The 27017-nt window shown below is 41.0% G+C and overlaps 1 protein-coding gene across 7 annotated transcripts in view; it reads left to right on the forward strand.

Moving 5' to 3' along the window:
* myo3b (myosin IIIB) overlaps nucleotides 1-27017 on the forward strand; it is a 542791-nt gene that overhangs the window by 409437 nt on the left and 106337 nt on the right. For 6 of the 7 annotated variants that reach the window (XM_080199029.1, XM_080199033.1, XM_080199034.1 and 3 more), the window contains 3 exons: nucleotides 13094-13214; nucleotides 18885-18951; nucleotides 20804-20873. In XM_080199029.1, the coding sequence (XP_080055155.1) occupies nucleotides 13094-13214; nucleotides 18885-18951; nucleotides 20804-20873 (258 nt within the window). The remainder of the gene's footprint in view (nucleotides 1-13093; nucleotides 13215-18884; nucleotides 18952-20803; nucleotides 20874-27017) is intronic. The other variant, XM_080199032.1, reaches the window with a different exon arrangement.

Raw genomic sequence — 27017 nt, forward strand, 5'->3', positions numbered from 1 at the left:
AAGAAATAGGAGCAGGAGTAGGCCATCTAGCCCTTCGAGCCTGCCCCGCCATTCAATAAGATCATGGCTGATCTGTTGTGGCTCAGTTCCACTTTCCCGCCCTCTCCCCATAACCCTTAATCCCCTCTCTTATCAAAAACCCATCAACCCGCTTCTTAAAAATATTTAGCGAGGCAGCCTCCACCACTTCAACGGGCAGAGAATTCCAGGGATTCACCACCCTTTGAGTGAAGAAGTTCCTCCTCAACTCCGTTCTAAACCGCCCCCCCTTTATCTTGAGGCTGTGCCCCCTAGTCCTACTGTCTTTTTTGAGCGGGAAGAGTCTCTCCACCTCTATCCTATCCATCCCATTCATCATCTTATACGTCTCAATGAGATCTCCCCTCATTCTTCTAAACTCTGACGAGTACAAGCCTAGTTTATTCAGCCTCTCCTCATAGCTCAACCCCCTCAACTCCGGTATCAGCCTAGTAAACCTCCTCTGCACTCCCTCCAGGGCCAAAATATCCTTGCGCAGGTGCGGCGCCCAAAACTGCACACAGTACTCCAGCTGCGGCCTCACCAATGCGTAGACAGTCCCCAGAACCTGATGGGATATACCCTAGAATACTGAGAGAGACAAGGGAAGAAATTGCAGGGGCCTTGAGAGAAATCGTTGTATCCTCATTGGCTACAGGGAAGGTCATGATGTGGAGATGCCGGCGTTGGACTGGGGTAAGCACAGTAAGAAGTCTCCTAACATCAGATAAAAGTCCAACAGGTTTATTTGGCAGCATCAAATAAACCTGTTGGACTTTAATCTGTATTGTGAGACTCCTTAATGAAGAGGGGAGGTCCCAGAGGATTGGAGAACAGCCAATGTTGTTCCTTTGTTTAAGAAGGGTAGCAACAATAATCCAGGTAATTACAGGCCAGTGAGCCTTACATCAGTGGTAAAGAAATTATTGGAGAGGATTCTTCGAGACAGGATATATTCCCATATGGAAATAAGTGGATGTATTAACGAGAGGCAACATGGTTTTGTGAAAGAGAGGTCATACCTCACTAACTTGATCAAGATTTTCAAGGAAGCGATGAAGATGATTGATGAGAGTTGGGCAGTGGATGTTGTCTACATGGACTTCAGTAAGGCCTTTGACAAGGTCCCTCATGGGAGATTAGTGCAGAAGGTGAAATCGCATGGGATCAGAGGTAAGCTGGCAAGGTGGATACAAAACTGGCTTGGTCATGGAAGACAGAGGGTAGTAGTGGAAGGATGTGTTTTTGAATAGAGATTTGTGACAAGTGGCATTCCTCAGGGATTAGTGCTGAGACCTTTGTGCTTGTAATATATATAAATGATTTGGAGGAAAATGTAACTGGTTTGATTAGCAACTTTGCAGACGACACAAAGGTTGGTGGATTTGCAGGTAATGGTGAGGACCATGAGAGGATACAACACAGTATAAATAGGTTGGAGGCTTGGGCAGAGAGATGGCAGATGGAGTTTAATGTGGATAAATATGAGGTAGTGCATTTTGGAAGGTCTAAAAAGGACAGGAAATATCCAGTAAATGGCAGAACCCTGAAGAGTATTGATTGGCAGAGGGGTCTGGGTGTACAGGTACACAGGCCACTGAAAGTGGCAATAAAGGTGGAGAAGGTAGTCGAGGCATACAGCATGCTTGCCTTCATCGGCCAGGGCACTGAGTTTAAAAATTGGCAAGTCATGTTGTAACTTTATAGAACCTTAGTCAGGCTGCACCTGGAATATAATGTTCAATTCTGGATGCCACATGACTAATAGGATGTGGAGGCTTTGGAGAGGGTGCAGAAAAGATTTACCAGGATGTTGCCTGATATGGAGGGCATTAGCTATGAGGAGAGGTTGGAGAAACTTGGTTTGTTGTCACTGGAAGGATAGATGTTGAAGGGTGACCTGATAGAAGTCTTTAAAATTATGAGAGCCATGGACAGAGTGGATAGTCAAAAGCTTTTTCCCAGGGTGGAAGAGTTAATTATTGGGGGGCCTGGATTTAAGGTGCAAGGGGCAAGGTTTAAAGGAGATGTACGAGGCAGGTTTTTTACACAGAGGGTGATGAGTGTCTGGAACTCACTGCTGGGGGAGGTAGTAGAAGCAGAAATGATAGTGACTTTACAGGGGCATCTTGACAAATACATGAATAGGATGGGAATGGAGGGATATGGTCCCTGGAAGGATCACGGGTTTTCATTAAGTCAGTCAGCATGGTCGGTGCTGGCTTGGAGGGCCAGCTGTAATTTTATTTGTTCTTTGTCATGAGTATAGAGAGATATGGGCCAAATGCGGGCACTTGGAATCAGCTTGGTGGTAAAAACTGAGCAGCATGAACAAATTGGGCCAAAGGGCCTGTTTCTATGCTGTAAACCTCTATGACTCTTTGAATTTAGTATGGCTGATCAACCTAATCTGCACATCTTTGGATGTGGGAGGAATCCAGAGCACCTAGAGAAAAGCCATGCAGATACAAGGAGATTGTGCAAGCTCCACACAAACAGTCACCCAAGACCAGAATTGAACCGAGTCCAGGGTGCTGTGAAGCAGCAATGCTAATTGCTGTACCACTGTGTCCCCCCACTTTCTATGGCTCTTTGCGCTGATGAAATGTGATCCAACCTGAAAACTAGATTCTTGCACCAGAAAAGGGCAGGGTGCTCAGTCCAGGACTTCGTCCATCTGCTTTGTGCAAGACTTCCAGCACATTGGCGGCGTTCCTTCGGAGTGACTGAACACATCAGTGATTCCTGTTTATCGTAGGGAATAAGGATGTCTCCCACAATGTAAAGGGCTAGAGTTATTCATTCCAGTCATTGTCAGTGTGTGCTTTCTGCATCTTTGAGCTGTGGCTGGCCATATTCCTCAGCCTCTGGAAGCACTGAACCTTAAAAGTACAGCTCACGAAGGATGACATTAGATCAGGAGAGGTGAAACTTTCCCCACTGTCATGATATGACTCTTGTCATTGAGAGCAAGCGAGTTGCCATTAGCCAGATAGGAGTCAGTTAGCCAGATAGGCTGTCAAATAGGAGGCAGAGAGTGGGGGTCAATGGGTGCTATTCGGATTGGCGGTTGGTGACTAGTGGAGTGCCCCAGGGGTCGGTGCTGGGGCCTCAGCTATTCACCATTTATATAGATGATCTGGAGGAGGGAACCGAGTGTATGGTGTCGAAATTTGCTGATGACACCAAGATTGGTGGAACGGCAAATTGTGCGGAGGGTGTGGAGAGTCTGCAGAAGGATCTAGATAGGCTGGGCGAATGGGTCAGGAACTGGCAAATGGAATTTAATGTTGGCAAATGTGAGGTTGTCCACTTTGGTAGGAATAATGGTAGGAAGGACTATTACTTACGTGGCGAAAAACTGCAGCGTGCAACAGTGCAGAGGGACCTTGGGGTCCTTGTGCATGAGTCGCAAAAACCCAGCCTGCAGGTGCAGCAGGTGGTCAGGAAGGCAAATGGGATGCTGGCCTTCATAGCGAGGGGGATTGAATATAAAACTAGGGAGATTTTGCTGCAGCTGTATAGGGCACTGGTGAGGCCGCAGCTGGAGTACTGTGTGCAGTTTTGGTCGCCGCACTTACGCAAAGATATTTTGGCCTTGGAGGGAGTGCAGAGGAGGTTTACTAGGCTGATTCCGGAGTTGAGGGGATTGAGCTATGAGGAGAGGCTGAATAAACTAGGCTTGTACTCGTTAGAGTTTAGAAGAATGAGGGGAGATCTCATTGAGACGTATAAGATGTTGAATGGGATGGATAGGATAGAGGTGGAGAGGCTCTTCCCGCTCAGAAAGGACAGTAGGACTAGAGGGCACAGCCTCAGGATAAAGGGGGGGTGGTTTAGAACAGAGTTGAGGAGGAACTTCTTCACTCAAAGGGTGGTGAATCTCTGGAATTCTCTGCCCGTTGAAGTGGTGGAGGCTGCCTCGCTCAATATTTTTAAGACGCGGGTTGATAGGTTTTTGATAGGCAAGGGGATTAAGGGTTATGGGGAGAGGGCGGGAATGTGGAACTGAGCCACGACAGATCAGCCATGATCTTATTGAATGGCGGGGCAGGCTCGAGCGGCTAGATGGCCTACTCCTGCTCCTATTTCTTATGTTCTTATGTTATTCACCGAACCCAAACTGAGCATCTGTCAGCAGATTAGTGCTGAGTAAGTGCCACTTGATAGCGCACTTGCTAGAGAATTAAAGTTAATTTGCTAGTGTCACAAGTAGGGTTACGTTAACACTGCAATGAAATCACTATGAAAAGCACCTAGAGGGGGAATCTAGCATGGCCAATGCACCTAACCAACACGCGTTTCAAACTGTGGGAGGAAACCGGAGCACCCGGGAGAAACCCATGCAGACACAGGGGAAGAAAGTGCAGACTCCGCACAGACGGTGACCCAGGCCGGGAATTGAACCTGGGTCACTGGCACCATGGGGCAGTAGTACCAATCATTGTGCCATCATGCTGCCCATTTTAGAATTAGTTGCAAGAACACTAAAATCAAGCTTTGGAGTCTCTGGCTGCCTTGTTGCTTTCCTGTTCCTGGACAAGTAGAGATATTGGTTAGAATTTAGGCTAGGCTTTGGGGATCTCACCTGTTGTATGGAAAGTCAGCAAGGGCCTAATGTTGCCACTGGTTGCCATATTAAGTATCTGTCTGATTTTTGAAAGGCCTTTCCTCTTTTCACAAAGTTAGGTCCTTCAGTCAGGTTCTGAATGCCTTTGAATGAGGAATCCCCCATGGGTTTCTCATGTGATGACTCCCACCCCACCCGCCACTGGTTAAATATCAGCAGCGGCAGCATTAATTGCCCATTTGAGGACCTTAAATAAAATTTGGCTCCCACTGTGAATTAATCAGGAAGACTTTAGGGTACCGACCCAGCACCCACTTGCTCTAACAAGTATCTCCCTGCCTCAGAATTCATGGCAGGATCATTAAATCCCACTCACTGTCCCCATAAGTGGCTGTAATGAAAGTGGGTGCAACTAGGTTCTGGCCATTCCTGTGGACTCCTATTGAAGTTACAGCCAGCAGATATTTGGGCCAATACATTTGATTATAGAGATGAGTTGTTAAACCTGTGATTACTTGTATTAGAATCTCTCCATTTTCCATAAAGGTTTGGGGTGGACATGCACTTGCCACTCATTAGCAATTGGGTTTGTTGCCGATGTAAATTCCTGCTGGTGTGACACAAGATTAAAATTCAGGCTGCTGTTTTAATGAGCACTTGTGATATGCAAATAGAATTTGCACCACCTGCCAGCGGGAAGAGTGATCACCATTAATGCACCATTGGGAGAATTGCAATGATGGGTTTCCGACTTATTGGCTCTTGCCAGATTCATCATACCCGTCTATCACCAAACCCACTGCAGGCTGGTTGGAAGAATTCCATCCTTGATCACTGATATCCCAGCAGCATTTTGTTTATGCACTTCTGTTAGATACTGCACATTGACATCTAACCTCCTTTCATCTGCTGCACCATAAAGACAGCAGTGGTGCTTATCCCCTCAGCCTCCTCACAACTTCCTTTCCATTTTCATTCTGTTGCAGCACACTCACATACCAGAAACAAGATGCCTTTTCATACAGTCAACATTTTTTTCATCTGAAATGTAAATTAATTCTTTCTGGTACGCTTCAGCAGAGATCAAAGTGGGGATATTAACCTTAGTAGGCTTTCTTTCATCAGAACCAATGCCAAATACTATGAGGGTAGTGTAAGAAGGCCAATCTAATTGTTATCCATGGCCCTCCTCCAGGCTGAGCCCTGTCTACAAGAGCAAACATTTCAAAGGCACCGAAATATTTTTTTGTAAATGACCTTATCATTAGTCCAAACAGTGTGGAAAAGAAGATTAAACTGAATAATTCTTGATCTCTTTACCCTGCTACTTTGATTTGTAAGTAACTTTATTAATTTTGCATATATGATGTTGCTTAGTGATCCTGACAGCAGATGCTCACAGGTGGAGAGAGTAGGGAAAAGTAGCTCCTCATGGAAAACTCGTGACTTGTTTATTTTGTTCATTTGTTACAGCTATTGCTTTGAGGTAGACTACATTAGCATTTTAAAAATAAACACGTTTCTTTCAAGTACAGGAGCTGATGGCCCAAAGGTCTCAGTTGGCCTAGTCTATTCCCTATCCATTGATGCATCAAAAGCAGATAAAAAGATAACAATACTCTATTTAGGGGATAGTTGTTTCTTTCAGATATAATAGTTTGCACTTTTACAAAGGGGATTAAACAAATCTAAAACTATCTTTGCACTACAGCTCTACATCAGATTAACATTCAATAAAATGAATTAACTTTATTTCAACTGAATGTAATTTCCTTCCATTTATACTTACTGCTGTACTGAATTAGTTCATGCCCTAGACAATATTAAATTACCAGTCCACACATGTACTGAGTTTTTGCTGCCACAGAAAATGACAGGAGATGTAAATCTGGTACTTATACTGGATTTATTGAATATCTTACCTTCACAGTGGAGCTTTTAGTTATAATTGTAATTAGAGCTTTTTTTAAAAAAAATCACACAATTTAAATGTGGATTTTACTGAGGGTTCGCAAATACAAAACAATCGTAAATATTGGATGTAAAATAATGCATTTATTTTGTACATCACATTTCTCACCAATTTTACAGTGAATATTTTTCAGTGCCTCCTGTTGCACTGGTAACAGAACACTGCCTCTTTCAGTGTCTGAATTTACCATTTTATCATTTAAAAACTGAGATAATTATGTCATTATGCATTGATAATTTCGCAGGAAGGCTGCTCTCTGACCTCAGTTTAAAGAAAAACTGTCACAGTAATTAAATAGGGAAAAAAGTAACAAAGTAATGAAAGAAACATTGTGGAAGTAAATTTATCTTTAAAAATTTTAACCCCCAAATGTTCAACATACCCATGCTTATTTTCATTTGTCTTCCAACAGAACGTTAACAAAAGTTACACGGTGGTACAGTAGTTAGGACTGCTGTCTCACAGTGCTAGGGACCCAGGTTCAATTCCTGGCTTGGGTTACTGTCTGCGTGGAGTCTGCTTGTTTGTCCTGTGTCTGTGTGGGTTTCCTCCGGGTGCGTTCGTTTCCTCCCACAGTCCGAAAGATGTGCTGGTTAGGTGCAATGGCTATACTAAATTCTATCTCAGTGTACCCGAACAGGTGCCGTAGTGTGGCGATTAGGGGATTTTCACAGTAACTTCATTGCAGTGTTAATGTAAGCCTACTTATGACACTAATAAGTAAATTTAAATAATACTGCATTAAACTGTTTTTCAAACAACTTTTGCTGATTGAAATGGCAATAAAACTCTACTCAAATCAGTTCTATTTGGAATAGATTCCTTGTTTATTCCCTTTTACTTTGAGAAGTAGGCAAGTTGAAATTGAGTTATTGAATGAATATTTTAAATGAAGTCATTAGCCTAAGAAAATCCATACACTGAATTGTACCATTTTAATCAAATAGAAAATGAGTTGCACCAACCGCTGGCCTGAAGATATAGTTACATCAGATTTTTATGGATGAGCTTATTTGCATATCTATATATGATTTGCAGAAATACTCATAAAACTGGAGTAATATGCTGGAATGCATGAAAATTAGAATGCTTGAATTGCCAGTTCTGGTTGAGAATCATAGCAACAGTTTGGGGAGCAGCAAGGTAGTAAGGAACAATGCTTGGCTCAGGGAGACTTAGCTAGCTCGACTGGATTTTACATGCATGTTTTTGTGTCATTTAAAAAGATATCTAGCACAGAAAATGGGGCAGGCAGAGAGGAATAGTATGACACAACATAGAGGCAGAAAAGATGCCATGGTTCCACTTAATCCAGTCTGCAAACAATACTGGACAAAATATAACAGAAGAAACAGAATGTTGGGTATCTGTAGTAAAATTCTTAATTTGATGGGACAGGGAGTGCTCAAGATCTCATGGTATGGGTACTTCCCTGCTCAACCTTAAAAGCTCTTTTTTCCTTTTAACAAGGATAAAAGCAGCACATCTCGTACACCAACTCTCCCTTTGCATAAGCTCTTCAATTGCCAGGCTTAACTTACTGTAATTGCTGCAGAAGGAAATGGTGCATCATACTTACAAGAGGCAGGCCATAGAAGGTCATCCCTAATCTAAAACAGTTCACCATTTGCATGGCTGTGGAGTTTGTGGTAAGACTAATCTTGCCATGGGAGAAGATGATATTGGGGCCTTAGTTCCAATGACGGGTTGATAACCCAATACCTACACTGTCATTGTGTTATCCAGGTAAAGAACTACCCAGTCACCGGCTTTCACTCACTTGCCATATTCCTAACTCCCAAAAGGATAGTGCTCATCCACTCCTAGATTGAAATGTCCTTCCTTGCAGATCCACTACTCCAAAGAAGGGTGCAGGAAGATGATGAGGGGAAGGAGGATCAGAGACAAATGTTTCTTTATGAATTCTGATGATGGTGGCAAAGACAAGAAAAGTAAACGAAGAAGATGTAAATGGTGAAGAGACCCCTGGCCTGTGTTCCTCTGTCTCAAATCACTTATCTCATCCCCTTCATCATTTCTTTCTTCATTTCCATGCACTAGAACATAACTAAGAGCAGGAGTAGGCCATCTGATCCCTTGCGCCTGCTCCGCCATTCATTAAGATCATGGTTGTTTTTTGTGGACTCAGCTCCACTTACCTGCCCGCTCACTATAACTCTTAACTCCTTTACTGCTCAAAAATCTATCTATCTTTGCCTTAAAAACATCCAATGAGGTAGCCTCAACTGCGTCACTGGGCAGGGAATTCCACAGATTCACAATCTTTTGGGTGAAGAAGTTCCTCCTCAACTCAGTGGTAAATTTGCTGCCCTTATTTTGAGGCTACGCCCCGTAGTTTTAGTTTCACTCACCAGTGGAAACAACCTCCCTAATTCTATCTTATTTATTCCCTTCATAATTTTATATGTTTCCATTAGTTCCCTTCCCATTCTTCTGAATTCCAATGAGTGTAGTCCCAGTTTGCTCAGCCTGCCAACCCTCTCAACTCTGGAATCAGCCTAGTGAATCGCCTCTGTACCCCCTCCAGTGCCAGTATATCCTTTCTCAAGTAAGGAGACCAAAACTGTACACAGTATTCCAGGTGTGGCATCACCAGCACCTTATGCCACTGCAACATAACTACTGTATTTTTAAACTCCATACTTCTAGCAATGAATGACAAAATTCCATTTGCCTTCTTAATTACCTGCTGCATCTGCAAACCAACTTCTTACAATTCATGCACAAGGATAACCAAGGTGTCTCTGCACAGCAGCAAGCTGCAATTTTTTTCTATTTAAATATTAGTCCATATTCCTACTAAAATGGATAACGTCAAACTAACCAACATCATATTCCATCTGCCAGACCCTTGCCCACTCTCTGCAGACTTTCAGTGTCCTCTGCACATTTTGCTCTACCACTCATCTTAGTGTCATCTGTGGACTTTGACACACTATACTTGATCCTCAACTCTAAAACATCTATGTAAATTGTAAACAGTTGCAGTCCCAACACTAATTCCTGAGGCACACCACTAGTCACTGATTGCCAATTAGAAAAACACCCATTTATCTCCAGTCTTTGCTTTCTCTTAGTTAACCAATCCTCTCTCCATGCTAATACATTATCTGTAATGAAATGCACCTTTATTTTATGCAGCAGACTTTTGTACGGCACTTTGTTGAATGCCTTCTGGAAATCCAGATACACCACATGCACAAATTTCCCCTTGTCCACCACGCTCATAATGTCCTCAAAGAATTCCAGCAAATTAGTTAAACCTTTCGTGAACCCATGCTGCATCTGCCCAATGGGACAATTTCCGTCCAAATGTCTTGCTATTTCTTCCTTGATGATAGATTCAAGTATTCCCCCACTACCGAAGTTAAGCTAACCGGCCTATATTTACCCACCTTTTGTAAATCTCCTTTCTTAAACAGTGGCGTCACATGTGCTATTTTACAATCTGCTAGAAGTGCCCCAGAGTCCAGCCCAGCCTCATGAGGGCTGAAGATCCTCACACAGAGGGAGGACAAGTGCAGTCAGAATGCACCCCAAGCTAATCATCTGCTCAACCAATGTGTGTGTTGATGCACGAGCCTCGTTGTAATGAGTCTCATGCATCAAGAGGCCTTTTTTTCATCTGCCCTTCTGCGATGAAAATTGTGATGAATTCCCCAAATCTCATTTGAAGTGTGTCAGTCTCCTGGCAAAGAGTATGCATACTACTTCCTGGCTGACATTACATGAATTCCCCCATGATAGTCTGAAATTACACAATGCACCAATATTGATTTCATAGTCAGAGAGAGCAGCACGGGCATCTCTGTAACTTGTGCTGTTTGTGGCAGATCGCCCCAATACCTCTGTAATGAAGTTTATTCTGTTTATACACTGCTCCTCAGTAAGTCCTCATATTATATGTTATCTGTGTATTCTATGAGGGGAAGTAATATCAAGTGGGGTCCTTGTTCCTTAGATGCTGCCCAATCCTCATTTGCTCAATGCTGTTTTGCTCCTCATTCAAAATTTGGCATTCAAAGGTATGTCAATAGGGATTGCCATACCTTGGAATCTCTTATTGTGATTGGTGGGGGGGGTGGCTGTCGGATCCAAACTCTCTGATGATCTTGCAATTAAAGAAGCAGTCTGAAGCAAGTCCAGTTCTGTTCCGAATGCCAAAAAAAAACTGCCAAAAGCAATTCCCAGTTGCAAAAGAATGCTATTGAAACTCTCCACTTTTCAGGCTCACAAATAGGCTCACTTCCGATTTTCCCGGCTTATTCTGGCAACAGCTGTAGTTTTTAATTCACATTCTAACTTGCCCCTAGTGCATTGCATTTGTAAACGCAGAAGACTTATGATAGATGTAAATGAGCTCACTCGGGACTTCATGGGCAGATCAGGGGAAGGGCCAAAAAGCGCAAGTTAATTTGGGGAGATGAGTTTTGGGGCAGGGAATCAGCATTAATGGCTGCCAATAAAGTTATTTTGCACTGAAGTTACAGCCAAGATAAAGTGGAATTTCTAGGTCATATTCGATTAATAGGCAGTAAACAAAGCCAATTAATTATTAATTCTATATGAAAATCAACATATCAACATTTTGCTTTATATAACTTTCAATACCATGTCACTGCCGCTTTAAAAATGAGAAAATGTAAGTGCAAAACCTTGGTCATTAATATTCCTTTTCAACATTAGAAATCTTTGAGATAGAGAGCAACTTGATCTGGCAGTTCTCTCCGTTTGCACCAAACTAATTTCTTGTTTCATGTCTATTTTAATGTAATATTATCAAACATTTTTTCAACATCTCGTATAAGCATCAATGAAACTACTGTGGGGATATTCATGTTCATGGCAGGGTTTGCATGGCTGGTTACACAGTCAAGCCTTTTATTGAATCTTCCAGCTTACTGTCATTAATTAGTAGAATAGGAGATGACAATGTGGAAAGAACTGTTCTGGCTGGTATATGTGGCACATCCTAAGTAAATTACATTTAATGTATTAGGATGTTAATCCAAAGTATAATTAGCAAGGCACTCGACAAAAGCATCCTGTAAATTAGTATTCATATCTATTATTGTCCCTCCATGTATGCAAGTCATGTGCTGCATTGTAGTCCTTGTGACAGATGAAAAAGCTCAACATTTCCCTCGCTGCTGATCCAAACTCTAAAAAAGGTAAGTTAGCGCTGTCATTCCCAAGTGGACTTGCCAAGTTGCACTGAAATAGTTAATGGTATTTTCTTTAGATTAGTCAGAACATGCAACCAGATTACTTGGGCATGCCTTTTCTTATGCCAAATCATGCAAAAAATGATGTGCTATGTTTGGAAGATTTCTGAACAACTTTCTTGCATAGGGGTTAGCAAGATGTTCAAGTCTCATTGTGATGCCACCTGGAGGTCTGCTGGTACAGCCATCATTGGGAAGAAGAGATTCTGCCAATGGTGTCTGCCAAAGTGACATTTGCTATATATTTCCACAGATATTTGGTCATATTTACAGATAAGAGTACCCAGATTACCACTTAAATGTCTTGATTTGTCTGTTTGATATGCCGTTTTCCTCCTTGAAGAGCTCTGGTGGACATAGTTGATGAAATCAATGTTGGCAATGCTGCCCATACTTGAAATTGGTTACACTTTGAATATGCCTATTTATGCAAATAGCCAACATAGAAATTGGGCACTTCTTGAACGAATGTTTTTAACTTTCTTGGCCAGCTATCTGCTAATTTGTTCAGTTTGTTTTTGCAAGTAACGAGGTGTTCATATTTAAATGTAAGCTTGCTGCTTTTCTTGTTGGACAATTGCAATATTCCTGAGAGATTTAATTTTGTTTTTGATCTTTGAGTATTTGGGGCTGAAACTGGGAAATGGGGTTTTAGTGAAGGATTCATTCAAGTAACACTTTTGAAGCTGCATTAGTGAATTGGTTTTCACAACTTGCTACAGTCTGGAACTTAAAAAGATTTAGCTCACAGGTGCAGGCTCTGTGAGTTCTGTGTTTTGAAGCTAGATTTCCAATAGAGTCTTCTGCTGCAGTAAACATCTGACCTCAACTTTCTAAGTATTTTCTGGTAAATTTCCTCAATGTCTTCAGCTTCTGTTGGGAGTTGCTCTCAGGTTAGATTTCTATTGAAGATTTTGCTTTTTCTTTGTCTTTGAGCATTTTAGTAAAGTTGAGAGTTTTTGATCATCTTCTGCCACCATGTTGGGATGGTGTTGTTTACAGAATGATGTTTCTTAAAATACTCCTTAGTAGATTAACAGTGAGTCTTTATTAATCACTTCTAACTATATACATATACACTGAAGGGCACAGGCAAGGAGCTATCTCCATTCTGCATGTGTCTCTGCCCAACACCAACCCTAGGTCTGGGCCATGTGCCTTCTTATATCTATGTGTGGGTGGTATTGCACTTAGCCCAACATTAGCTGAGTATTTGCCAGACCCTTATACTACATTATGTTACTAACCACATGGTCCTAGAAAATAAGTTTTATTTTTAATTTACAGGTGTCAGAGGATATCTCGCTCGCAAACGGTATAAAACACTGAAAGAAAGTCACATGTTGACAACAGGGCAAGTGCTGCAGACCATAGAGTGTAAATCCCGCAATCATTGTGAAAAAACAAGGTGAGTTATTGATGTTATTTAAAAGTATGTTTAACATGGCACAGAATTTTCTGGCTGTTCATGCCCTGCCACCACTACAAGTGAGGATGGCTGCAGCGGCTCCAGAGAGACTTACTGGTGTGAATGGGTGGAAAAGTCAGGCCCATATATCTGCTGATTTCATGCACTCCTTTCAGGAAAATATTGTATTCATGCAAAATTTATCTCCTGAAAATACTACGTAATGATGCTCAAATTGCTTTAGCCAGAAGTAACTCCGTTTTCTGCAAACATTGACAGTCAGGGTTTTTTTGCAATAATCTTTTCCCATGCTTACTACGGAAGTGAGCTTTCACATTCACCCAATCCATATAGTATGTTAGTTAGCATTTTACAAAGTCAACCATTTATTGCTATATATCAGAAATGTTAAGAGCTTCTTCTCGAGAGTAAATTTCAGATAAGTTCATTTTTCCTTCTATCACAGCTGTCTTAAGTTCAGAAGTCAGTCTCATACAACAACTTGCATTTATCTAAGATCCTTGACATAAAGGGTTTCAAGGTGTCTAAAATGCATACGGACATAGATGATGACTGTAGCAGGAGAGATTAACAAGAGTGACTAGAAATTTGGTCATAATGACAAGTTTTGATGGATTTTGGAAGGAGATTCCAAAGGATAACACTCTATCTTGCACAGTGAAGCCAAGAGAGGGAGTGCTTTATAAAAAGCTGAAGTCAAAGGACAAAAGTGTATGTAACGCATAAAGATTTCAGATAAGGTAATTAAAACAGAACAACATTTTGAAGAAGAGGATGAAACTTTTAATTTAATGTGTTGGAGGACACAAAGCTTACTTGGATTAGACAGGCCAGTGATGATAGTCAAGCATAACTTAATATGAGATGGGTTAGGAAGCAATCTTTTATACAGGTTGGAGTTAATGAAGATAGAGAATTGGAAATCAGCAAGAAGAGCGTCAGATTAATCAAGCCTGGAGATAACAAAACATGGGCAAGACATTCAACAGAGGGGAGGTCAAGGTGGGGGCAAAACTGAACAATTTTGTTGAAATGGAACTAAGAGACCTTATTGAGGAACAGTATGTGAAATTTGAAGTTCAACTCAGGGACAAATTGAATGTTCTAATAGTGTTTGAAGAGGAGGATGGAATCAATGACGAGAGCAATAATTTTCAGTGGGGTCTGAAAACAGTGGTTTTGATCTTTGTGATATTTAATTGAAGGAAATAATTACACATCAATAACTTGATGTCAGGTAGGCAGTTGGACAGAACAAAGATGATCACAGGGTCAAGAGGCTTTATTGATTACATTTTCCTATATTGCCACAGTGACTATATTCCAAAAACGTTTAATTGGCTATGAATTGCTTTGGGACATTTCGTGGCTGTGAAAGGTAGCTATATAAATGCAACAGCAGCACGGTAGCACTGTGGTTAGCACTGCTGCTTCACAGCTCCAGGTTTGATTCCCGGCTTGGGTCACTGTCTGTGTGGAGTTTGCACATTCTCCTTGTGTCCACGCGGGTTTCCTCCAGCTGCTCTGGTTTCCTCCCACAATCCAAGATGTGCGGGTTAGGTTGATTGGCCATGCCAAAATTACCCTTAATGACCTGAGAGACATAGCTTAGCGGGATTAGTGAGTAAATATGTAGGGACATGGAGGTAGGGCCTGGGTGGGATTGTGGTCAGTGCAGACTCCATGGGCAGAATGGCCTCTTTCTGTACTGTAGGGATTCTAAGTCTAATCCTAAGTAATTCTTTATACTGCTGTGCATTAGTTTGACATGCTAGTTATTGAGTGAATCAGAATTCCGAAATTGCAATGGATTACATCAAAATTATAATTTGAAAATAAGCCCAATTTATTTGGCTTAACTAACCCATGTTGTTTTTCTTCACATAAGTAATCGTCCAAATCCCTTGTGACTATCTTGTCACCATTTAATCTGTACCTCTTTCTTTTAGCCACCTGAATAGCCATTTTTAAAATTGTTGACAGAATTTGTGTTTCAGCCATTGACAATGGTAATGCATTCCTTCCATCTGTGTAACAAGATTTCACTGGCCTCTGTCTCATCTCTCCTAAATTATATATATGTTCCACTATTCTAGACCCTTCAAAGAATAGAGGCAATGTATTCCTATCAACGCTATTCCACCTCTTCAAATTTAAATACCACTATCAAATCCCCCCCTTAATTTTCTTCATTCTAACAAAAACCTGCCCAAATTTTATATTTATTATACCAGTAAATCTACGCTGTAGCTTCTTTATTGCCTGAAATCATCTTAGACTTTGGATCTCAAAGCTGCATTGTAGTACTGACAACTGTGGTTTCACAAAGATTTTCTATAACTTCACCATTACGTCTCAATTTTTATATTCTATGCCTGTTTCTATAAAACCCAGCATTCCGTTAGATTTTATTATGAGCTTTTCCACTTGAGATCTGTTTTAAAGGCTCGTGAACCTGAAGCCCCAAATCTCTTTGCTCATTCACATCACCTAGCTTTCATCTGTTGTGACTGACCCTAAGTGAGGCTCCCCAGAAGTTGTTGATTCAGGTGTGATCCCTTGATGAGTCATCATTCGGTTGGGTACCCCCAAAATGTTACAAACCTGGGTGAGGAGGGATGACTCGCTCCATGCCTTTATTCAACTTGGTAGCAATAGGTTTCATTCAACAAGGTTCCCTTTCTCTTGGATACCTTTCCAGACCTAATATTTTTAAGATGGAGCCAATTTAACCAGGCTTTCTTCAGTTAAGATAGAAACCCATTGAGGAAAGGGATCAGTCCTACTGTAAATTATTCAAATAACAAAAGGTGTATTAAACTTGAAAACACACAACAAGAAAGGCAACAATAAAGAAGAACATTTATAATTATTTACAATAATGGCTACCTAAACAGTATGCTTAAATTTCCCTCAATCCAAATCTATCTACTTTCCTAACCTCCGAGAATACACTTCCCTACAACGGCATCCCACACTATGAGCCGAATCCAGCAATTATTTACCACACAGGATCCGTAACTTTATTTTGGAGATCTTTCTTCTGGTGTAGAGTATAACTAATGGGATCTTACATAGACAGACTTGTTGGCTAAAATTTTCCTGCTATTCATGTACTGGGAATTTCTGGTTCTGCTGATCGTGCAAACCCAGCTTGGGTTTCCCGTTGCTGGGAACCAACTGTGATTCTTGCCGGAGAGAACGTCTCCTGGAGAGGCCAAAGAGGCAAGTGAGTCTGGACTATAATGTAGCAGACTTGCTAATTACATTTAAATTATATAGCAATTCAATTCAAATAATTTATTCAGCCTCACGGCAGAAATAGGCAGGCTGACTTCACCGGATATCCAGTGCTGATAAGATCACAACAGGCGAGAAATGGGCACAATCCTGATTTCCCGACTCTCACGCGATCCTACTGGCTTACCCCTCCCATCAGCCAGTGGGATGCAATGGTAAGATCACCCCCAAGGTTTCCTCCTCAATTTCCTTGAGAAATATCCCACAGGCTTTTCAATTCCAGTGGCATCCTCTTGTGACAACACAGCCAGCCCCACCCCCAATCCCATCCCCACCAATATCATTAGCCTCCACAGCCATCTTAAACTGTTTGTCAAAATTTGGTGTGGCTAACACTGGTGCTGTTGTCAGTACTGTTTTCAAATGTCAAAATGCAGTTTGGCGGTGTACTGTCCAGCCAAGTTTCTTACTCTTCTTTAAGAGATGTATTAATGGTACCACCACCCTGCTAAGTTTTGGTACAAACTTATGGTAAAATGTACTCATCCCTTTTTTTGTCATGGGTTCTGGAACATCCCAAATGGCCTTTATTTTTGCATTTCATGAAGCCATCTCAGCATTTCCCACGATATGATCTAATTTCAAGATAAAAGAGGAAATGCTGGAAAATCTCGGAGTCCAGCAGCATCTGTAAGGAGAGAAAAGAGCTGACGTTTCAAGTCCAGATGACCCTTTGTCAAAGGTTTTTACCTAATTTCAAGATATGGACTTGACAAACATGCTTTTTTCAAAATTCATAACCATCAAGCTGACTTTTCTTAAGCATTCAAACAGTTGTTTTGAGGAGTTGTAAGTGCTCCTCCCAACTTTGACTAAATACTACACTATGTATACAGCACAGTGATTTAGTCCATGAGTAATTTCATTAGTTAGTCTTTGAAACTTTCAGGGTGCTTTCTACATTGCAATTGATAAAAATCCATTTGGCCTTACAAATGCTGACCTTTCTTTCATCCCCTTTGAAGCAGGTACTTGCCTTTTAGCAAGTGTATTTTTGTTATGAATTTAGACTGTCCCACCTTCTCAAGACAATCCTCCACATGTGGAATAAGAAACAAATCCCTCTTGGTGACAAAATTCACTTTCCTGTAGTCAACACAAAAGTCTGTGTTCCAGCTCATAATTTCCTCCATTATTCCTTCCCCAACTTGCCTCAGGGCCCTCAGATACATCCTGTCAGGTCCCAGGGCTCTATCCCCCTTGAGCCTTTAACTTCTCTAATACCACCATTTTATTTACTATTTCTTTCACCTCACTTTTAACTATTTAGAATTTGCCTCTTCCCTAATATTTTTCTGTTTTATGTCAGGTACTTGTTAACAGTTATATCAATTTCTGACCATCCACTAACAAATTACTACCCTCTCCTTTCAGGGATCCAGTTTGGATTTACAAATTCACTTTATTGATATATTTATGGGTGAAGCTGCTACTTTTTACCTCAGTACACTTGGTTATGGGGATAATAATCAGGTAGTGATCCAATATATGTGACCCAGCAACTCCTACTAGAAATACACGTCTGTGGATGTCAGGTGGGAAAGGCTTAGCTAAGATATCACCCTCTCCCCATTCAGCCAACATGGGCAAGAAACTGGAGGGTGGCTGACACTTGTGAAATCAGATACCAGTTTAGAGATAACAGCTTGGGCAGAGGGGTGATGAGATTTTTTTAACTGTGAAGGCTAGTGTTAAAAATGTTAAATAAAAATGCCTTTCATTGCCCAGGATCTGACAACACACAAGATGTTGATTGACACAACAATGAGGGAAACATACTATGTGGCATAAAAGCTAAAATTAGATTTTATATTAAATTTCATTTATAAGCAATCTCAATGTAAACACTGGAACATAATAAAACAAAACTGAAACTTCCTGTCAGTGCAAGTCACAGCTGATTTTGTTCAGGGCTATTTTTGAATGCTTGGATAGAGCTACACTATTTCCTACCACCTCCCCCTGAAATAATCATTTAAGTCTGCTTGCTAAACCTGTAACAAACTATTTTTCACCACACTAGAAAACCATTTACCTCAACCTAATGTAAGGTACGATTGATAAATGCAATACCCAGTGTATTTTTGACTGAATGTCATTAAACAAGTCAGTTTGATCAGCAAAGACTTCAGTGCATATAGTGTGTTTTGATGTAAATTGTGCCACATCAGTGATCCTTTTTATTCTTGATGAAGTCAGCAAAGCCATTTTGGCAGAAATTCTGCACATATAATAGCAAATTATTGATCAATGTGGCATTGGGTGTTCTATTGTATATCCAGTATATTTTCCTATATTTCACTATATTTCTTTGACTTTTTAATCTTTTACATTGCTGTTTGTCTTCAGCAGCCCCATCAGTTACAGTGAAACTCATAAGAAAGTCATTGATGAAAAGAATGAGGAAGATAAAAAGGTAAAATTAAAATAGTCTTAGTATAATTGTACCCCCCCCCCCACACACACACACACATACAGACACACACGCACACACTTCAAAAACCTAAATGCGTAGGTTTGAGATGTATTCAGAGCAGCTTTGCTGAACTATCTTAACATGAAACCACTACAGCAATGTTTGAAGTCTTTGAGACAAAAGGCTGCTTGCATAGAACTGGTTCTGTGGAGAGACAGGGTGGTACAGTGAATAAGAGAATCAAAAGACTGGAAATTTGCTGCTGTGAATAAACGCTAGCATTTCCCTGAGGTGATTTGTCTTGCACTTCACATTCTACAGATGTTAAAGCCCTTTTCTCTGTAAAGACCTGAGGTTCTTTGGTAGCACTTTGATATCCTGCTTGAATTCAATCTGTGAAATGGAAGAATCACTGTGACTTGGAGCCCCGCATAGTCTTTGATGTATGATCCAGTTTTTGCTGCTTACCACTTGATGTTGAAAGGATGAAATGAAAATGTACAGATTTGCCAGTAACTCTGCTAAGTATATGTAAGATTAAAAGGTAAAACCCTTTGGAGTATGTAGTTAGAAATGTTAAACAGATTAATACTTTCCTATTGTTCTTTTATTTAAAAATATAGATTAAATCTAGAGAAAGTCAGTGTGTTATGACCAAAGCACCGAGATTCAGGTATTGGGATAAAAATAGCAGGTTTCAATCTTCAACGTGTTACACAGTTCATTCTACTCAGAAAATATAACCAGAATTAATTGTAAAAACTATTACTTGTTAATAATATTCTTTTAACTGAATAATCAATAGAAATGTATATGCAGTGCAGGTGCACTTGTTAATTTTAATTCTGCAGCTAATTTCTAATCAAGTCAGACAAACTAACAGCAAGACCATAACAAGTCTTTTTCAATAACCATTACTTCGTTTTAACTTGTTTACATGTATTCAACACCTTACATATTTTTTCAACTTCTGATGCATATAGGTGATGCCAGGGTCATTCCTCTTGTCACATCTGCTCACAGATTGAGAATGTGAATAATTTGTCTTTTTATATTAAAATTTTGATAAATCAGTTAGACATTATTTAGACCCCAGTGCTGGGGACCCAGGTTCGATTCTGGCCTTGCGTGACTGCCTCTGTGGAGTTTGCACATTCTCCCTGTGCCTGCATGGGTTTCTTCCAGGTGGTCCGGTTTCCTCCTACTGTCCAAAAATGTGCAGGTTAGGTTGATTGGCCATGCTAAGTTGTCAGGGATGTGTGGATATGGGAATAGGTCCTAAGTAGAATACTCTGTTGGAGAGTTGGTTTAGACTTGATGGGCCAAATGACCTCTTTCTGCACTATGGGATTCTATAACTATTAAAAACAATTATTTTGCAGTACTGTGCATGCTTGTTGTCAGGGTCTTTTTTGTCTACCTATGGTGTTATTTTGAATTGAGCCATAGAACATTATAATCCTCACTGATGTTTAACATGACCCTTGGTATCATAGAATCCCTACAATGCAGAAGGAGGCCATTTGGCTCAACCAACCTACACCCACAGCAATTCCACCCGTGCCCTATCCCCTTAATCCCATGTATTTACACTCCCAGTCTCCATAACACTAAAGGGCAATTTAGCATGGCCGATCAATCTAACTAGCACTCTTTGGAGTATGGGAGGAAACCAGAACGCCTGGAGGAAAGTCACACAGACATGGGGAGAATGTACAAACTCCACACAGACAGTGACCCCAGGCTGGAATTGAACTAGGGACCCTGGTGCTGTGAGGCAGCATTGCCAACCACTGTGCCGCCTAATTTAATTTTGGTAAATTTAATTGTTTTAAATTTTGTTGTTTTAAAGGTTTCTGGTAATGTTGCAAATCAACCACCACCAAGGGAAACACAGCCTCAAGCTCATCCAATTATGAAAGGTAAGGAAACATTTGGAGTAAAAAGCAATCTTCCCTTTGTACAACATACATGAAAAGTAACATCCCGGATCATGAGTATTTGGGTATTTGCACAAAGTTATTATTTCCCTCATTCAGTTTTCTATGCATAAGCAAGAGCAGTATAAAAACTGCTTTATTTGTATTCACTGTTAGCATTATGACACAGCCAGCAAGGAAGAGGAAATTCTCCAGCATTGACAGGTGTAGCTCATTTCTAGTTGACTGTAGCTTACCCTAATCTGAATTGAGTTCTGAATCCAACTAATAGCTTGAATAGATATTGAGACAAATATTCAATCATGTTTACAAAATGTGAAATTTGGACACATATGCCTTATATATTAGATATAATTAATGACGTGCTTTGGTGGTCTTCAATCAATTTATGTAGAAAATTAAGAAAGACACGCCTATGTGATAGGTAAGGCAATGTCAAACTTCAGCCTTGCATTACCTTGTTCAGTGGGTGAAGTTTTATATTCAGAAAGGAGTAATCTGCACTAGATCATAAATCATTTATACAGGGACAGAAACCAGGCAGCCAATTAAAATTGCTTGTAGAGTACACCTGGATGTGTTTGACTAATTCCATAAACAATGATTTTAACCTATTCCAATGAACAGGAGAGAAACATATCTGCTCTAAACCATCATGGTCCCTCTTTATATTTGCAGTTCAGTCTTTAGTGATTTCATTGTGGCCTGAGTGCTATTTTAACCATGGGCTTAAGCAAAGAAATGGTTATGGTTTCCCTGACAAGCCCATTGAACAGAAGACAGATCAAGAGCAGAAGAAGTGCAAAAATATTTGTCTTTTTATTCAACAATTTATATCTACAGCACTTTTTATGATAAAACATCAAGGTATTCCTTACAACAACAACGGCAACAACTTGTATTTATATAATTACTGAAAATGGTGTAGTCAATCATGTCAAAGCTGCAGTTAGATGAAAAAGGACAAAGGGGAGAATGTCTACCTTTACCATAGTCACATAGGATGTCATCTGTAACTTTGGAGATCAGATGGCGTTGTGTAATAGTGCTGGACTAGTAATCTAGCGGCCTAAGCCAATGCTGTGAGCAAATATGTTCACAGCAGCTAACTGAATTTAATTTAATGAATCTGGAATTGAAAGCTAGTCTCAGTAATGGTGACCATGAAACTATCATCAATTGTCATAAAAACCCATCCAGTTCACTCCTTCATGAAGGAAATCTGCTGTCCTTACCTGGTCTGGCCTACATATTATTCCAGACCCACAGCAATGTAGTTGACTCTTGACCCCCCCCCCCCCCCCCCCCAATGGCCTTGCACGCCATTCAGTTCAAGGACAATTAGGGATGGGCAACAAATGTTGACTGTGGCCATTTGCAGTACTTTGCATGGGAGGAAACCTGATTGGTAGATTCAAACATGGGGTTCTGGGAAAGGTGAGAAAAGATTTGAGATATGATGCAACTTCAAGGACTTTGGAGAGGAAAGGAAATTAGGAGATGGGACTGAGTGGTCAAGGGTTATGACTTCTTTTAAAGGAGTCTTTTAAAGGAGAGATGGACAGTACTTGAAGGGATAGATCCATATCAGTTAACTATAGGGGCCAGGATGGGAAGTTGGGTGATGAGCACTTTAGTGGGAATAGAATCGAGGGAACAGGAGATGGGCCTCATGGACAAGATGAGCTCAGGGAGGACATGGGGGAGAGCTAGGAGAGAAGCAATAGAAAACTGCAAGTTCAATGCTAGGGTGGGAGAACATTAAAGGAAGATAGGACAGATAGTGAATGAGAGAGACCCGGCAGAAGCAGCTGATTGGAATGTCTCCATCATAGTAACAAGGAAGCTGATGAGCTCCTTCCACTTGTTATTCAAGGTGACGGTGGAGACAACAGAAGAGAGGAGTTTGAAAAGACGGTTTGCAGTAGGAAAAACAAGCTGGGGTTATTTTTGCATTCTTAGGTGATTCTAGAATATTGAACAGTTTTAGTGGACAGGAGTAGGAGCCAATAGTGTTTTATGTGGCCCTGACAGATCTGGCAGTCAATGACTAAAACAGTTGCCATCTATATCCTTTCAAATACGTGTGCCATGGACTTAATTGAATAGAAATGAGGGCCATACCAGGGGAACAACCAGAGTGATTGAGAGTAATGGTTGTATTGGGAACTGGGACATCAAAGGTGGAATGAGAGCATGGTTAAGTAAATCAGTAGCTTCATAAATGTTGTGAATGAGGGCAAAAGGCTAGATAGTTGGAATTTTAAGTGAAGCAGTTTTAAGTGAACTGGGCTCATTATTTCCACATGTGGTTATGGAAGGAGAAAGGGAGATGTGAATGGTGAATAATACATGGAAATGGTTAGAAATGGCCTTATTTATGATTGAAACTATGGAAGCAATGAGACCATGTGAAATGGCAAAGTTAAGGGACTGTTTGGGAGTTAAATGGACGGAGAGATTTAGGGAGGGGAGAAGAGGGCTGCAAACGCAAAAGAGAAAGAACATGATGAATTGAGATGGCGGTAGAAATCACTGAGGTTGAGAAGTTGTTTAGAGCTAAGGGAGGAAAATAGTGAAGAAAGTTCAGTGATAAAATTTTTATTATACCTGGAAGGGAAGTATAGAAAATGATAACTTTGAAAGAGAGCTGAGGGGATGGAATAAATGTGATGCTCAAAGGAGGAGAAGATTTACGGGCGACACAGTAGCGCAGTGGTTAGCACTGCTGCTTCACAGCTCTAGGGACCTGGGTTCGATTCCTGGCTCGAGTCACTGTCTGTGTGGAGTTTGCACATTCTCCTCGTGTCTGCATGGGTTTCCTCCGGGTACTCTGGTTTGTTCCCACAGTCCAAAGATGTGCGGGTTAGGTTGATTGGCTAAGCTAAAAAATTGCCCCTTAGTGTCCTGGGATGCGTAGGTTAGAGGGATTAGTGGGTATAATACATAGGAATATGGGGGTAGGATCTGGATGGGATTGTGTTCTGTGCAGACTCGATGGCCTGGAGGGCCTCTTTCTGCACTGTAGAGTTCTATGATTCTATGATTGAGTAGTCCGAGGTCTGATCGTGTCATAAGCAGCACACAGAAAGGGTTTGAAGCTGATTAGCCTATTTAAAGAAGTATTTAAATATGCACAGCCCATTCGAACCCCAGCACATGGATTCTTGTGGCCTTTGGGCATGGCGCCATAACAGCGAGCACCAGTATAGCTCTCCACTAGCAAAGTTGGTGTGATGGTCACGCTGGGGCTTGGAGCCCTCTGTATGATTGGGGGTGTGGTCGGGCAGTGTCCCCTGACAGTGCCCACCATGTACTCCAGCAGTGGCCACCAGGCACTCCTACAGCACCAATTGGGCATCACCGGAGTACCAGGAGCAGTGCCATGGGGTGGGGCCTAGGTAGGGGCCATCACAGGAGCCATCACTATGCTTGGGTGGGGTTGTGCAGTGATGGACTGTGCAGGGGGTTCATGATGGGAAGACATGTCAGGATGCAATGTGCACCCATCGGGGAGCGGGCCCTGATTCCCCAATGCTGCCGATGAGGGGGAGGGGGGTGGTTTGGATGACTGTTGTGGGTGGAATGGAGACTCCCAGTGCATTGTGAGATTGGGCGCTGAGCTCTCTGCAGCCGACTCATCGGTGTGTTTTGGCTCAGCCCCTTTCAGAACCGGCACAAAACTCTCACTCTCTAAAAAAGTGACTGAATGTTGAAAGCTTGCAATGCAGAGTGTGCCTGGGAGGCCAGCGCAATTCACCACATTTTTGTCACTGTTATCGCAGTTGGAAATCTCTTGGGAAAATTCCACCCATTATTTTCTTTCCATTTCATTGGTAGTCCTTTCTTAGATTTTTACCCCGTCTGAAGAATGTAGCATTTCTTGACATGGAATTTCATCTGCTACCAGTCTGTCGAGTTCTCAAGTGTATTCAAATCATCTGCAGCTTATTCCTTTTGACTTTGGAATCTTCCTCCTTTATTAACTTTGTATCATTTGAAAATTTACCCACTAGGCTTGTAACTTCTAGCTTTAGATCATTTATAGATACTGAACAATTGAGACCCCTATAGAACACCACCAGTGACAGTCTCCCGGGCTGATGACAAATCCTGTGCCATAACCCATTTTTTGGGGGGGAAACTAATTAGGTATCTATTGCAAAATATTTCCACTTATTCCTATTTCCTTTAGTGTAGTCTTTCCAGACAAACTATATCAAAGGCCTTATTGAAATTCAAGAATTTGAATATAGCTGTAACCTTACCCCATCAAACTTCTTTTCAAAGCCTCAAAATAAATTAGTAATTTAGATTGATAAGACCTGCCTTTGATGAACATATATCAGCTATCTTTTGTTTTATTTCTATCTAGACACACCATGAGTTTTATTACAGGTTTTCAAATATTTACAGACAATGGACACCAAACTTATTGGTCTTAAGTTTCCTGGGCCACTTTGCTACTGTTGAAAAACAATAGGAGTAACATCTACCTTTCTCCAGTCCCCAGACACTTCTCCTGTATTTAGTGGGCCCTGGATGCTTAGCAACTTCCTTGGATGTATCTCATCCAGATCTTGAGAACTATTTGCCTTTAGATTTCACAACTGTTCAGCGACCATGCTTATAGCGATGTGAATAGTGTCACAACTTACCTCTACCAAATCTCTTACTTCTTTTTTGAGATCAGATAAATCTTTTAATTTGTAAAAACTTATGAGCACATTTGCAACCTTTGTAGCATCAGTTGTCATGCTGTCAGCAGGTAATTAAGAAGGCAAATGGAACTTTGTCCTTCATTGCTAGAGGGATGGAGGTTAACAACAGGAAGGTTATGTTGTAGCTGTGCAAGGTGCTGGTAGGCCAAACCTGAAGTACTGTGTACAGTTTTAGTTTCCTTATTTGTGAAAATATGTACTGACACTGGAGGAGGTGCAAAGGAGATTCACAAGTTTGATTCCAGAGTTGAGAGAGTTGGCTTATGAGGAGAGACTGAGTAGACTGGGACTATACTCATTGGAATTTAGAAGAATGAGGGGGGATCTTATAGAAACATATAAAATTACAAAGGAAATAGATAAGATAAAAACAGGGAGGTTGTTTCTACTGACAGGTGAAAGCAGAACAGGGGGCATAACCTCAAGATAAGTGGGAGCAGATTTAGGACTGAATTGAGGAGGAACTTCTTCACCCAAAGGATTGTGAATAATGGGTGGAATTCCCTGCCCATTGAAGCAGTTGAGGCTACCTCGCTGAATGTTTTTAAGGCAAAGATAATAGAAATTTGAACTGTAAAGGAATTGAGGGTTATGGTAAGCAGGTGGGTTATTGGTGCTGAGATCACGAAAAGATCATCCATGATCATATTGAATGGCGGAGCAGGCTCAGGGTCAATTAGCCTACTCCTGCCCCTAGTTCTTATGTTTACCTAATACCAATTTCAGTTTAACATTTTTCATTTTATTTTAATAACTTAATTTTTTTTAAAGGTTTATTATTCTTAATTTCTCTTCGTCATATTCACTCAAAATGTTTTCTTTCCCATCTGATATCTATTTTACAGTTTACTTCTGCTGTTTTGCTTTAATAACATTATACGTGGTTGTGTAATTAATCACAAAGAATTATTCAATAGGTGGAGTTTATTGATGTGCTACAAATACAATTGAAATATAAAAATATAGTACAAAACATGCATGAAATACAAAATTATATGGACTGTAGTGAATGTAAGTGCTTGATGTTATCAAATGCTGAAAATATTTTTCCATCCTGCTCACCACAGGGGGTTTTGCAAGACAAAGCTGCTCCTTCTGCCTCTTGTCACTCATTTCCAGAGCCCTTGCTCATAATGAGGGTGCAGGATAGGGGAACATGAGATTTGGCAAGAAGAAGCAAGAGGAAGAGTCGGGGAATGGCAGAGGCTGCAAACTCAGGGAGTCAGCAGCAAGAGGGTGGATTAGGAAGTGTGTGAGGCTTTGAGCTGGTAGGTCAGCAGCAAGAGTCTGAGAGAGGCGTCTCCAAAATGACACTGATTGAGTCATGCTCCCGTACATGAGATTGATGCAAAATAACTCACTCACAATGCTAAAGAAGAATATACACCCCATTAAATTACTGACA

The sequence above is a fragment of the Carcharhinus amblyrhynchos genome, chromosome 11 (genome assembly GCF_965287045.1).
Source record: "Carcharhinus amblyrhynchos chromosome 11, sCarAmb.v2.hapA, whole genome shotgun sequence".
In the NCBI taxonomy this organism is placed as follows: domain Eukaryota; kingdom Metazoa; phylum Chordata; class Chondrichthyes; order Carcharhiniformes; family Carcharhinidae; genus Carcharhinus; species Carcharhinus amblyrhynchos.